This window comes from Oncorhynchus kisutch, linkage group LG6, assembly GCF_002021735.2.
Source record: "Oncorhynchus kisutch isolate 150728-3 linkage group LG6, Okis_V2, whole genome shotgun sequence".
Lineage (NCBI taxonomy): Eukaryota > Metazoa > Chordata > Actinopteri > Salmoniformes > Salmonidae > Oncorhynchus > Oncorhynchus kisutch.
This window is the reverse complement of record NC_034179.2, coordinates 29,488,236-29,503,496: the sequence shown is the minus strand read 5'-3', so window position 1 is coordinate 29,503,496 and position 15,261 is coordinate 29,488,236. Positions and strand designations below refer to the sequence as shown.

At 41.6% G+C, this 15,261-nt stretch overlaps 1 protein-coding gene across 1 annotated transcript; it reads right to left on the bottom strand.

Moving 5' to 3' along the window:
- Positions 1-200: 200 nt before the first annotated feature.
- On the bottom strand, positions 201-15,191 carry LOC109892655 (cohesin subunit SA-2). Its single transcript, XM_020485349.2, has 34 exons — positions 14,968-15,191; positions 13,432-13,550; positions 13,206-13,284; positions 12,919-13,074; positions 12,703-12,799; positions 11,445-11,521; positions 11,139-11,343; positions 10,764-10,915; positions 10,304-10,377; positions 9,629-9,752; positions 9,373-9,471; positions 9,192-9,271; positions 8,935-9,042; positions 8,654-8,762; positions 8,195-8,312; positions 8,024-8,127; positions 7,447-7,539; positions 7,199-7,288; positions 6,847-7,050; positions 6,489-6,559; positions 6,290-6,377; positions 6,098-6,178; positions 5,892-5,984; positions 5,544-5,718; positions 5,151-5,290; positions 4,957-5,058; positions 4,696-4,844; positions 4,383-4,511; positions 4,042-4,250; positions 2,980-3,208; positions 2,473-2,586; positions 2,241-2,367; positions 2,059-2,136; positions 201-1,829 (listed from the first exon to the last, which is right to left on the bottom strand). Exons 2-34 carry the CDS (start codon positions 13,473-13,475, stop codon positions 1,806-1,808), a joined length of 3,822 nt encoding a protein of 1,273 aa, XP_020340938.1. The 5' UTR covers positions 13,476-13,550; positions 14,968-15,191; the 3' UTR covers positions 201-1,805.
- Between the last annotated feature and the right edge of the window lie 70 nt (positions 15,192-15,261).

Genomic DNA, 15,261 nt, shown 5'->3' with positions numbered 1-15,261 from the left:
AGTGGCTTCCTTATTCTTTAAAAAGACCCACATTCACCCCTTAGTGATCTACATGATCACCATCCCATTAATGACACCATTGTAACAACCCCTGACACAGGTGATTCAAACTAGTCACACAACCAGTGACTATACTGCACTCTGTCCCGTAGACATTTCATTTCCGTGTAATAGGCATACTAAATACTGGTAACACTTCATTCAAATCATCACACAATTGCAGGGGTTTATTTTGTTCAAAAAGTTACTGGTCTCGAGACATAAATACAAACCATAAATTGAACAGTGGACTTTGTAAATAGAATAAAAAAACGTTTCATATACATTTGAATATATATAATATATGTATGTGTATACATACACATTTAGACATATGCACACACTTTCAGCAGTTCAATGCAAGGACAACAGAAAGGTAAATATCAAAACGACAGTATGAAGCCTACATAAGATTTAAGCAAAACAACTATGCATTCAAATTATTGTTTTAATTTGTCTAACATTGCTACAATGTAAATAATGAAAAATATACAATTCTCCGGTTTGTAGTTTTGTATTTAGATTTTGATATAACATTTTAGCTTTTGAAAATGGAGAGGCTGTGTTTTAAGCTGTTGTGGCTGTATAAAACTATAATTTACAATATTCATGATTACAATTTTATTCCTCCAGAAAAGCTTGTTGGGAATCTGCAAACCAAAGTACATAGAAGTAAAGAAAAGTTATTAAAACAAAAAATCCTTAGAAAAGACAAACAAAACATTTACCATTTAAATATAAATACAAATTCAAAGGTAAATTCTTATGCATAACTGCACATTAATTAGGTTAATTTAAACCAGTTTACATTCTATTGAACCTTTTCCTAAATTAGACTTCAAATTAACTAAAACTGAGCAAATATAAAATGAGCACCGATTCACAATATATTACACATTTTTATAATTGTATAATATATAATTATATATTATGATACCATAATAGCTAACCCAAACTCTTAAATGTGGTATTTTAGAAACATTCTATAACAAGCTCTCTTACAGACACAACACAGTGGTACAACAGAGAATATTTTGACCACTCTTTTATAGAAACCCTCTGCACACTATACTTTTGTACCACTCTTCAAAAGCATTCAAAATCATCAAACCTTTAAAAGTGATTCAGAATTTAAACTAAGCTTGTCAATGGGTCAAATGGCATTTGGGCATTATCAGTTCACCAAGAGGTCTCACCTATAACATTGGAAAAAAGAAAACTGCAGGCCACATCCATTATTACACACCAGAAATTCCATTACAAAGGTTCATTTCTGTACTCTATATGAGTATTAACATGATTATAAAGTACTGATTTACATCTGATTGTCATTACAAAATACCTATAAATCAAAGTATTCTATAAGTTATAAAAGCAGGACAGACAAACCTCTAAAAATAATGACAGAGAGAGAATTCTGAGAACCCTGTATTTCATATTTGCGGTAAGGCCTTCCAACAATATGAAGACATTTCACATTTTCTCCTACTGTATATGTTTTAATATATGGCTACATGTCATGCCAGATTTTATATTTTAAAAGTATGTCAGCAACTATGTATTTACATGAGACAAAAACATGCCCATTGATCGACAAAAAAAAAGTGAAATTCAAACATGACGAATGTGCAACCATTGATGCCTAATAAAGCAAATAGTCCCTTGAGCTTATTTTAAAACAATTCTCTACAGAGAATACTTCTTGTCATCAAAACATTTTCGGTAACAACACAGTGTCCTCTTCACGCAGATCTACCATAATCAGCTTAGAACATTGAAACATTGAGGACCTAAAAAGAAAGAAAATATTGCATTTAAATGTTTAGTTACTTGCTGTATAATATGGAAAAGAATGAGAAAATATGAGTATAGCCTTTCCATATGCACACCAAAGACATGAACTAGGTATCTGGATTTCACGTCGGTACTGCCACTGTTATTGTTGATCATATTGTTCGTTGTACGTGATCTTTAACAATGAAGATATCACTGTACTCTCAATAACAAACCAATACCCACCGAATCATCCATGATCGAAGAAGGATCGAAGTAGTCTGGCTTCAGCTCTGATCTCTCTCGGCGATTTTTAGAGGGTGGCTAAAACAATAAACAGCAAAGTAAGAAAGAAGAGACACCAAGGCAGTAATATTCATAAATGCACAACTTGTGAGAAAATAAACATCTTTATGAGTGTATTTTACCAGATCAATATCCATAGTGTCAAAATCCATGCCCTCGTTGAGATCTTCCAAACGGTCCTCTGATGACATCATTACATCCTCTACTATTGGCTCCTCATCATCCTCCATGAGTCCTGAACCGCGGCGGCTAGATGGTCAAAGACATGGCCACAAATGACTATATACATTACACAGTAAGTACTACACTGGGGTTGAAACACCACTGTGGTCTGGAAGAGAAGTGCAGTCTTACATTGCATTCTGCATGTGGCTCCTCATCTTGGCATACTGCATGCTGGCTCGCTCCTGCTGCTGCTGCCGGGCCTCTGCCTGCTGTCTCTGGGCTAGCATCCAGGTCACCTGGGTACTGAAAACAGAGTGAGACACATTAATACAGACAGTCATACTTATTCAAACAAGAGGCGAACTAAAGCCATTTCATTGAAGATATCATTCATTTTGATAACATTGATAACTTTGCATACATAGCTAAGTAACATTACATTATAGATTTTTACATTTTAGTTCTTTAGCAGACGCTCTTTTCCAGAGCGACTTACAGGAGCAATTAGGGTTAAGTGCCTTGCTCAAGGACGCATTGACAGATTTTTCACCTAGTCGGCTCGGGGATTCGAACCAGCAAGTTTTCATTTACTGGGCCAACGCTCTTAACCACTAGGCTACCTGCCGGCCTACAATGGATGGTCAAAGATACTCATGAAAATCAAAAGGTGTTTAGCCATAGAAAGGTGTTCCGTACTTGTAGTCCATGGGGGTCTGATGGTGGTGCTGTTGGGGGGGCAGCTGTTGGTGCTGCTGCTCTGATGTCATAGCATAGACACCCATGTAGCTCTCATCTGGCCTCATTTTCTTGGGGTCCCTCAACACAGTAGAGGTTAGATGTGGCGAGGGCATCATCACTGGCGTCTGCACGTTCTGCTCCTGGTTCATCCACACTGCGTCTGTGCTGCAGCTGCTACTCTCCTCTGCTGCAATAGCAAGGGTTTCATAGGGTTGTTATATAGTGAGCAGACCACTCACTGCTCAGGTAGAGACATCTTAGCGTATTGGCTTTTTATAAAGCCAACGTCAGATAACATCTAGCAAACACTCAATTCATTAATGTCTAAACCTCATTCGGCAAGTTATTTCCCCAAGTGAAAATCTAATCGCACAAAGCAGGTGGCATATTCTGGAACACAATTTGTTGTGTACAAAACATTAGGAACACCTGTTTTTTACATGTCATAGACTGATCAGGTGAAAGCTATGATCCCTTATTGATATCACCTGTTAAATCCACTTCAAATCAATGTAGATGAAGGAGAAGAGACAGGTAAAATAAGGATTTTTAAGACTTGAGACAATTTAGATATGGATTGTGTGTGTGCCATTCAGAGGGCGAATGGGCAAGACAAAATATTTAAGTGCCTTTGAACGGGGTTATGGTAGTTGGTGCCAGGCGCACCGGTCGGGGTCAAGAACTGCAACTCTGCTAGGTTTATCACGCTCAACAGTTTCCTGTGTGTATCAAGAATGGTCCACCCCCCAAAGGACATCCAGCCACCTTGTCACAACTATTGGAAGCATTGGAGTTAACATGGGTCAGCAGTCCTGTGGAATGCTTTCAACAACTTGTAGTCCATGCTCAGACAAATTGAGACTGTTCTGGGGGCAAAAGGGAATGCAACTCAATATTAAGAAGGTGTTGGTAATTTTTTGTATACTCAGTGTATATCATAACACTAAACATTGAGCTTTCAGGTTTAACACCAGCGTATGTTGCCCATGCTATTCTGTGGCTCGGTGTCGGGCCCCTCACCTTCAGGCAGTTTCCTCTTTCCGGTGCTGGCTGGCTTGGCCTTCTTGGTCCTGATGCTGGAACTTCGGCTGCTGTAGCCGCTGATAACAGACATGGTGTCGTCGTCCCCTCCGGCCTGCAGGGAGTTCCTGTAGGAGATGAGGGGCAGCCAGCAGTCCTCTCGTTGCAGGGCCATCTGGAAGGTCATAAACCGCTCCAGGTAGAGGTGACTGCAGAGGACAGAGGACCACAAATCAACATCCATGATCTAGTGTAGCTGTGGTATGTCTGGCTAAGGATAATACAGTCACTAATGATTTGACTGCACATAGCACTAAGTATAACAGTTTCCTCTGACTTACACAGTCTTCTTGTCCTGACGGAGAAGTTTGGAGGAAAACTCGCTGAGAATGTCCAGGAAGACAAGGTTGAGAGGAGGATTTCCCTCTCCCTGGGGACTGGGCTCCTTGAAGGCAAACTCGATTCCATCCCTGCAGCAAGTGTAGCACAAGACAAAATGTTTAGGAAGGAATGGATTGAAGTATTGAGCTGTAAATACTTGAACCGTTCTGGGAGGTTGAGAAGCCTCAAATAGAAGCATGCCTGCAGAGCTGTTAAACCTTTATGTATTGATTCCTACACAGAGGATGAGTTTCACATTTGCAGCAGGCTTACTTGTGTAACATGGCGATAGCCTCTCTGGTCTTCAGCTGATCCAGGCCAAAGGTCAACGAGAAACGTCGGGCCAGTTCTTTAATGCCGCAGAAGGACGAGGACGAGCGATCAAAGTTGCAGCCGAGGTCAGATAACATCTCATTGAAAAGCTAAAAAGAGAAAAGTGTTGCAACTTTTAAAAAACAATGATCGAAACCACTCACATTGTCACAAAATGAAGACAATACTTTAACTGAATGTTAATTTCGCCATAGCTCTTACCTGCTGCAAACTCAGAATGAGGGTCTTGGCACACTGGATCTTGTCAATTTGTCTTGTTTTACTCATCGTTTCCTTGATGATATCTCCATAGTCATTGTAGTACTAGAGAGAAAAACACATTTCATTGATTAGGAATAGCACAACATGACATTTTTCTTTTAAAAGGTCTAAATATGGTTGGAGGCCAGACATACCCTCATGTACTGCTTGAAGATATCAGCTCCAGTGTTCATCTCCACTACATTGTAAATTATCAGTTTGCAGTACGCTGCCAGCAGGTTACGTCTCTTGTGTAAAGCCTCAATTTTACTGGCTTCATCATCTTGCTGCCCATCTGATAAAATGAAGAACACTGAGGTAACCCCTTGCAAAACTTTAACATTCCTGTCTCCATATAATGTGTTCGCTTTAACTCAGAAACAGCTCCGGTGTCTTAACATTAAAAGCCATTCTCAGCCGTCTCCTTGTGTTGTGACTAGCTGCCAGGTGGGCTGTGTGGATGTTCAGCCTGTGCAGTGTGTGTGTGTGTGTGTGGGGGGATCGGTCTGGCCTGTGTTGTTACTTTCTGCCATTGGGCTGTGTCTGACCTGTGCTGTTGTTGTCATCGTCCTGGTCGATAAAGACGTGGTCCAGGATGAAGTTGAGCAGCTCTGCCTGTAGGGGGGAGTCTGGAGTGTAGATCAGGGCCTCCAGCTGCTCCCGGCCCGACGACACGATCTGGTGGCTGAAGATCATCAGGGCGTCACACAAGATGGTGAAGGCCTGGAACACAGTCAATCAATCACACAACACCCGTCCACATCAACAGCTGTAACACAGTGCTTTACAGTAATCCAGGAAAATACAACAGAGCAGCAACTCCTCAGCACTCACTTAACAGTGAACACACAGCTACACAGTCAGGCAACAGACTGACATGACGTAGGACAACCCACCTGCTCTTTGACAGTGGTGTTGACACTGGTGAGGTAGCGTTGACACATCAGACAGAAGGCCCTCATCTGCTTCCTCAGGGTGACCATGTTCCCCTGGAAACCATTTTACAGACACAACTTGTAACTCCGCCACACAGGGGTGTATAGTCACAACCATTGGCAGACACTGGATAGTCATTAGTCACTGATAACAACAGTGTGTGTACCTTTGTGGAGCTGCCCTCTGAGACCTTGGCTAGGTGCCACAGAATGATGTAGTGTGTGCACTGCATCGCATGAATTACAATCTGGGAAAAAGAGAGTATTACAAGGTAAGTGATAGTAAACAGTGGAGATGAATCTCAAACATTTCAGGGGTAGGTGGGTTTGAGGGGATAAAAGGGTTATTGTTTAGGTACCTGCTCAGGCATATCTCCATTCTGAAGTCCTGTGTTTAATAGCTTATAGTTGCTGGTGAACAGGTCCCATTTAGAGAGGTCATGTGCACTGAAGAGAGAAACACAGAATCTAGTCAGATAAGGAGTTATGATTTATCTACCGTTCATTGGCAAATGTTTGGATTACACATTACTTGTTTAATCTTGCTCAAGGCCTTACTTGTGGAAAGCAGTGATCCTCTTTAGTGTGGACAGAACCTGGTAGGCATCATCCTCATCTGGTTCCTCACCCTGAAACAACAGATAACTAGGTTGTGAAATCCTACACAGCCACATATCACTCAATTTACAGTCCCAGTTTAAATCAACACCAATCTACCCTAGAACATTCATTTTTCTTTGACAAATAGTCTACAAAGATTAAAGACAGGCAATGTCCTTATGTCTTGCCAAATCTGCCATAGAAGTTTTCAATCTGACAGACAGACTGCTCAGTCTCTAAGCCACTCAGCCAGCTAAACATAGAATAAAATAGAATACAATAGACATTTTATGTATCTCTATTTATCTGAGCCCACCTCCAGCAGGAAGTCCTCCAGGAGTCTGTTGAACTTGTCCACCAACTCGTCCAGTAGCTGGGACCTGGCGATGTCCACCCTGTTGAAGATGGTGAACTCCTCGTTGCAGAGAGCGTGGTAGGTCATGGAGCACGCCTCCAGCACGTCAGTCTCTGTATGCTTCTCCACCACCTCCCTGATCTGACGCAGCAACGACTCCAAGTGCTGCACACAAACAGAGGACAAAGGTCTCTGTTTGTGGCGAGGTCTCAAACTATATTCTGCCACAATGGCCATGTGAATAATTGCCTGTTAACAATCTAAGGTGCGGTAGGATTAGTTATGCTCCAGGAATATCAGATGATTCACAAACCTTTTCCAATCGACCAGTTGTGTAGATTTCCAGGTCAAAGAACTGCGGTAGCTGCAGTAAGTTGGTCACCTTCTCAGCATCAACGGAGTACTGTGAGGGTAAGATGGAGAGGGTGAGGGGAGCTACAACAAGAGACCTAGCGTTGAGTAATACTGCATCATTCTGGCAGTCCCAGGGGTTGACTTATATATAGAAGCTGTGTATAGACTATAAAAAGTGACAGTCATGTACACAACTTGATAACTGACCTTGGCCAACAACAGAGGCAACGCCACAGCAAAGATCTCAGTGATTCTCGTCCGGTCATCCAGCTGGGTTTTCTTTTCTTTCGCTGTCAGGACCTAGGAGGATTTTCAGAAGAGCACAATCACATCACAATCATGAGAATGGCTTACCCAGAAAAACTTCCAAAAGGACCAATTTAAGGTAAAAAATGAGTTAGAGCACTCAACAAAAAAAGGCAGAACCGTCAGTCACCTGTTAGCTCCCTGTACAATGGATTAAAGTGAGCAAAAAGTAATCATTCGCTGGCTTTTTTTGTTGAGTGCTCCATCTCCCTTTTACCTCAAATTAGTACTTTTGGAAGTTTTTCTTGGTAAGCCATTCTGGTGATTTTTGTCATTGAACACCCTTCCTTCCCTTTGCTAAAGCGCAACGGCCCACCTGAACTCACATTACAATAATGTTATATGAAAGATTTTTTATAAAACCTCATATCTGAGTGAATGTTCAAACATGCCTTCTGAGAATAAAGCCTTGAGAGCTCACTAGTACTAGAGTTGACCACTGAGGGGCTTACATTGGAAAATGCCAAGCAGCACTCACCCTCTTCCCAGTGCCTCTGCCCACTGGAGGGTGGCACTCACAGGCCTGGCGGATGGCACACAGCATGATCTCGATCAGAGCAGTCTCCTGGTGGTCTGTCAGGGCTGGACAGGACAAAACATGTTGAGACATGACTGTGTGTGTGTGTGTGTGTGTGTTGCTCCTCCTTACCTTCCTCCCCTGGCATGGGCTCATCCAGTAGCAGGCTGATCATGCTCTCCCAGTCTTTGAGCAGCTCCCCTGCACACTCCCACAGGCTGTCCACCAGGTAGGCCCCGTGCTCATGGAGCTGCAAACGTTCAGAGGTTATCACAACTGAAACACGTCACTAGTCACTTTACCCCTACCTATATGTACATTGCTACTTCAACTACCTCGTACCCCTGCACATTGACATGATACTGGTGCTCCCTGTATATAGCCATGTTATTCACTGTGTATTTATTTGTCGAGTCACTACTGTATCTCTATTTTTGTTATCATTAACTCTTCATTGTTGGGAAAGGGCCTGTAAGTAATCATTTCACAGTTAGTCTACACATGTTGTTTACATTTAAAATGTGATTTTGATTTGTGCCCCAAGTAGGTCACTTCAAACAGAGACAGACTCTTCATGGAGCCTGAACACACCTCACTCTCCAGGAAGAAGAAGACGGTGGTCTTGATGAGGTTCCCGTTGAGGCTCTGCCTGCCCCTCCTGGGCATCCCTTCCTCCTCTGGACCTCGATGGCTGAAGAGCCTATGGACATGGCAACATTGAGGTAAGGTTAAATGCAGCTGGATAATCTCAAAAATATAGATCTGTTTCTCAGCCTTAAGGCATTACCAACCCAAATGGGGCTTTAATCATAATTTCATAAGAGTATTTTTCAGCTTCCACCACAGCTTTAGAGAGCCAGTGTGAGACCTACTTCTTATAGAGGAACTCTCCTGCAGCCACAGCCACAGGTCGATGGGCAGAGTAGACCAGATGGTAGACACTCTCACAGTCCTCTGCTGTCAGGACCTCATCACTGCTACTGCAAGGAGAAAACAACACACAGGTCTGTAAGGTCTCATCGTCATTGGCGAAGGGTCAGGAGTGCATGGAGGGCTGGACACTACTACGTGGGCTAACGTTGTGAAGGATGAGCAATTATAGACATGATTTGTAGACAAGGTTACTCACTGCAAGACAAGAGTCAGAAGTTTTATGGCTTGCACTGCAACATCATACTCCTTATCCAGAGCCATCGACACAATGCGGTCCTGTCAATGACAGTAAAGTCAACATCTGGCCAACCATGATGTGTGTATGTTATGTACAGGATTTTCCAGTCAGTGGTGTGATGGGGGAGCGTCTGACCTACCTTGAAGCGGCTGGTGAAAAGCTCCAGTCGAGTGTTGAGCTCCCGGTTATAGTACAGGCCTTGGAGCGCAGTCAGACACCTGAGGCGCACTTCTCCTTGCTGCGATCACAGGGAGGACAATGTCCAAACCACAATGTTCAAACCTCAATGCTGTAGCTTTTCAACTCTGATAATATACCTACTGTTGAAACACACAGTAAATGACTACATCCTATACAACTCCCACAAATGTGATTTGACATATTGCATGGCTCACCTTGTCATGCATGGTCCATCCAACATACTTCAGATAACTGTCATTGAGAAAAGCATCGCTGTACATCTTCATCCATACCCCAATCTCCTCAATGCAGATTGCCCGGACCTCAGCTATAGCATCGCTGATAAACAGAGAAATGTCCAGACTTATTCACAGCCCCCATTACGCTCAATGATCAAATCAATTATTTGATATCTTACAGTAGGGCAGTTAACACTGATTTCATTAGAAAGGCTTAAGTGGTACAGCCAGAGGCAGTTCTACTTAGATCAGAGATCAGTGCACCATGGTGTGCCATGATGAGCTGTTCTGCCTTAGCAACCGTTGCTGCCTGTTGTTTAGCACAAGAGGGCACCCTAAAGCCTTGGAACAGCTCAGTGAAAGACCAGCCTGCACATCTCAGAACTGCTGTAAGCCTTCCATGCATCTGAAGTCTCTCTCAATGTCAGTACCTGAAGTTGGTTTTCACACAGTGATCAAACTCTCTGACATCAAGTGAATGCACCCACAGTTCTCTTTTTAGACTCCTCTTTAAAAATCCACTACAAAAACACCATTCATAATACCCACCCTAAAACAATACAGAATAAAAAAATATAACACATAATCCATTACAGTTGTAATTTAATTCATTGTTCTGTACGTAGAAAGATGACAAGTTGCAATACATACCGATATCTGTGAACAAACACGCCTTTAAAAATCGCATTCATCATGTTTTCAATTTCGTCTTGATTTTCTTGAAGCTGAAAAGAGGAGACGTTTCAAATTGAAAATGCTTTTTACATATCTAATGGAAAGAAGTGGAGGGCGCACAACCAACGCGAGTCGAGGTGCAACCAAAAAACTAAATTATAAAAGGCGCAACGCTCACTCACCATTAAAAACATATTTTACTTAAACAACTATTAAAAGTTTGACATTTCGGACTTCATTGATGGCCTTCAGAAATTGGTTGTCATGCATTTAGTTGTTTAAATAAAAAAATGTTTTAAAATGGTGAGCGAGCGCTGTGCCTTTTCCTTTTCAAAAATGTCATTTCTAATTGGTCAGTTTTGAATTGTTAGGACCAGGTAAGGTTCCCCCTCCCTACAACAGCCGTAGGGAAGAAACGGTTGAAGAACCCACTCACCTCTTTACGCTTCTGTAACAGGAGCTCTAGCCTATCATTGGCCCTCTTGGCCATGACCTTGTTCCTCTCTGCCTCATACTGCCTCTGAGTGTTGTCCATGTTGATGCTCAGGTTCAGAGCCACGTTCACCAAGGCTGTCATCAATTTCATGGCTGGTAGAGACAACGACTCACTTGAGTGACATCTACTAATTAATAAGGCACTATTTATGCAGACCTGCCATCAAATAAAGGTATATTCAATAGGCCTACATATAGGCACACAGTGTAGCCCTCATAAAAGATAGCACTAAAATACATCAAGCTAGTAGTTTAACAGTGGATGAACTACAGTCTTCCCTCAACTGCCCAGAGTCTCTATTGTGTTAGTACTGACCTGCCAGGGTGCTGGTGTGTCTGAAGGCTCGGACCTGCGAGTCAGACAGGCCAGTGAGCAGCGAGATGACTGTGTCCATCATGTACTCATCATAGATGATGCTGTACTGACACTGCCGCACCAGCACCCCGATAAACTCACAGAAGCTCGACTTGAACTTCTTCCATAGTGGCCCTGCCATGGTTAACGGGTAGTCCCCGCTGTCCTATTTGATAACAGAGCGAAAGCGGGAATAATGTTTAAATATACGCTATAGACAGAGAGGCATAAATAACGATATACAGTCAGTGTACAATCAAAAAGTACCTCGTCAAATTCCTCTGTCATCTTCCTGATGATCTCAGAGTTTTGCATGTGTCTGAACATCTCTGCACTGACAGCACCTGTAGCAAAACAAAAAATAAGAACAAACAAATCTTACCTTGTTTAATCATCACAAGTAACGGATGCAAAATTATTTAGAAAAGTCCTTCACAGCAGATCATATTCTATTCAACAATTCTATTCAATACACTCTGGGAGCCTTCACAACAAATTGTATTCCATTCAATACACTCTGGGAGCCTTCACAGCAAATTGTATTCCATTCAATACACTCTGGGAGCCTTCACAGCAGATTGTATTCCATTCAATACACTCTGGGAGCCTTCACAGCAGATTGTATTCCATTCAATACACTCTGGGAGCCTTCACAGCAGATTGTATTCCATTCAATACACTCTGGGAGCCTTCACAGCAGATTGTATTCCATTCAATACACTCTGGGAGCCTTCACAGCAGATTGTATTCTATTCAACAATTCTATTCAATATACTCTGGGAGCCTTCACAGCAGATTGTATTCCATTCAATACACTCTGGGAGCCTTCACAGCAGATTGTATTCCATTCAATACACTCTGGGAGCCTTCACAGCAGATTGTATTCCATTCAATACACTCTGGGAGCCTGCACAGCAGATTGTATTCTATTCAACAATTCTATTCAATACACTCTGGGAGCCTTCACAGCAGATTGTATTCTATTCAACAATTCTATTCAATACACTCTGGGAGCCTTCACAGCAGATTGTATTCTATTCAACAATTCTATTCAATACACTCTGGGAGCCTTCACAGCAGATTGTATTCTATTCAACAATTCTATTCAATACACTCTGGGAGCCTTCACAGCAGATTGTATTCTATTCAACAATTCTATTCAATACACTCTGGGAGCCTTCACAGCAGATTGTATTCTATTCAACAATTCTATTCAATACACTCTGGGAGCCTTCACAACAAATTGTATTCTATTCAATACACTCTGGGAGCCTTCACAGCAAATTGTATTCCATTCAATACACTCTGGGAGCCTTCACAGCAGATTGTATTCTATTCAACAATTATATTCAATACACTCTGGGAGCCTTCACAGCAGATCGTATTATATTCAACAATTCTATTCAATACACTCTGGGAGCCTTCACAGCAGATGGTATTCTATTCAATTCAATACACTCTGGGAGCCTTCACAGCAGATCGTATTCTATTCAACAATTCTATTCAATACACTCTGGGAGCCTACCTTTACAACCGGAGCACTGGATGAAAAAGTTGATCAAGTCCAGGAGTGCAATGTCTCGATCACTCTTGTAAGACTCAATCCAGTCATCAACGATGGACTAAAAGAAAAAACACCAATTAGCCATCACTTAAATATGAAAATACTACTATCAACAACATGCATTGAGAATGACCACTTTATTACCCTATCCTTCTAATTAAAATAGTTTGAACCAACCTGTGTGGCACTCTTCCCCATCTTCACCACCTCGAACAGGGTCATGCTCTCCATCCCGTTCTCCTGGTGATGGCCATTCACCCCGCCAAGGCCAGTACCCTTCGCTCCACCACCCTTCCCCTTCTCTCCAGGGGCTTTCTTCCCCTTCCTTCCACCCTACAACAGACAGGAATACCATGTAAGTGTTAGTGTATATTGTGTGTGCACAAATGTAAAGTAGGAGGTGACCATATCCATTTAATTATGGATGTCTTGTGTTGATAGAGGATTTTACAAGCAAGTCTCACCTTTCCTTTCCCAAGCTTTGCATTCTTGACATCAGGGTCCTCAAGGTCTGTGTCAGAGGATAACTGTGTATCGGTCTCTCTGTTCAGAAAACAAAAATACGTTATTGTAACAATACACACAGAACTAGTTTGAAGGTCTATCTATGCAATACAAAGCGTATGTCCTCTGGATCTTCACGGTTTGCAAAAAAATACTTGTTACTTTACACATCTAAGTTATACTTACTGAGGAAACTGAAACTCGGTGTGCAACTCTTGTGCTGCTATCATTTCTTTAACATTTTCTGGACACACTCTAGTAAGTATGGACTTCTCAGGATCCACCAAAATGTAGACTAATACAACCTAGAACATATGAAAAGAAAGGTCAAACATTCAAAAGGACAAAGGCAGTCCAAAGATGGTATTATGCCTATGTATAACTTAACGTGTGTGTAGGTTGATGTGCACAAGTATCATGGATTAACAGTATAAATAAGAAGTGAGGATAACCAATTCCGTTTGCACAATCGGCAGTTCACAATTGACTGCTGAAGACAGATGTATTCATTAGTCTGATTCCGTTGCAAAACGTTTGGTCTGTTGCTAACCGTTTTGCAACAGAAACCGTTCACGCCAAACAGAAAATGATTTGCAACGAAAACGATAGTTTTTTATTGGAAAACTGCAGGTATGTCCCTTTCATTTTCGTTTGTGTCCGTTAGGTTCCTTTAGTAAACGGTTTACGTTGGAAAACGTTTTACAACAGACAAATGAATACACCTTCCAGATGTAGCTTGCTACTGTTACCTGGGAAAATAAAATAACATGACACTAGACGTAGAACCAGAAGACAACAGCAGACTTTACAAATGGAAATAGAGGGGGGGAGAGAATCAGTTATGAAGCCAGCAACAATTATTCACGAGAAAGCTAGCTAAGCGAGATAGCTAACGTTAGGCCATTCTGAAAGCTGCGTCAGCAAACTTCTTTACAAATGAGAATCTCGAACTAAATAACACCTCGTCGGGTTCAAACAAACAAAATCCCTACATTATGAGGACTAACGTTACTCCAGGGCTGCAACAGACGTTCTTAAACTACTCCATCTTTGCTCATTGGTTGTCGGCGAATAAGGTTGGCTAGTAACGTAGCTATGCATTCTGCGGCTGTCAGACAATGTAACTGTAAAACAGTTAACCAAAACCAAGAATTATGCAATAACTGTCATTCAGTTAGCTACATACATTTAACATAGCCAACGTTACTCCAAAAACAAGCTATTATTGATAGGGTACAATCCTCTTCCGTGTAAACAATGTTTGACGTCCATCTTTGCCAGCTAGCTGGCTACCATTGCTGTAGTTAACTACAGCAACTAAGATAATGTTATCTTATGGTTAACTAAGAGACGGGTTAACTATAAACATACACTCGCATGATGTGTTATGGTGATCGCAAGACGATTTAGGTAACGATTCCGACTTAAATCAGGCAAAGTCCCTGCACACATCATGGTGAAAGAGCTAACTAGCTAAATAACTTAGCTACCACGTACTAGCGTGCTAATATATAACGTTAGTCAAGGGACACGTCAATATGGTTTGATTAACTGCTAGCTAGTTAATTTGCGACAAAACCGCAATTTAAAATCCCAGTTCCTTATTGTATCTAGCTAACATTAATTGTCCTAGCTACATATAACTAATAACTTGCTAGTTTATTCAACATGACTAGCAACACAGCTAGCTCCCAGAATGTTATCCGCCATTTTACAGCTTACCTCGTTGTTTGACTCAAATACTGTAATCAACCATCAAAATAATCCAGATGTTTCTGAAATTGTCTCGCTGGAACGTTTATTAATTTGTAAATATATATTTGGCTATTTACCACTCTCTTAAATGTAGATTAGGTTAATCTGATTCCTGAGCTGAGGCTATTATTTTTCTCTGCTAGCTAGCTAACTAGCATGGCTCAGTTTGTTGTCGATGGATTCGTGTCGTCGATGGCGCACCACCTGCCGGTCAAATTGAACAGTACACTTGCCCGCAACTCATTTTCATACAAAACTAAT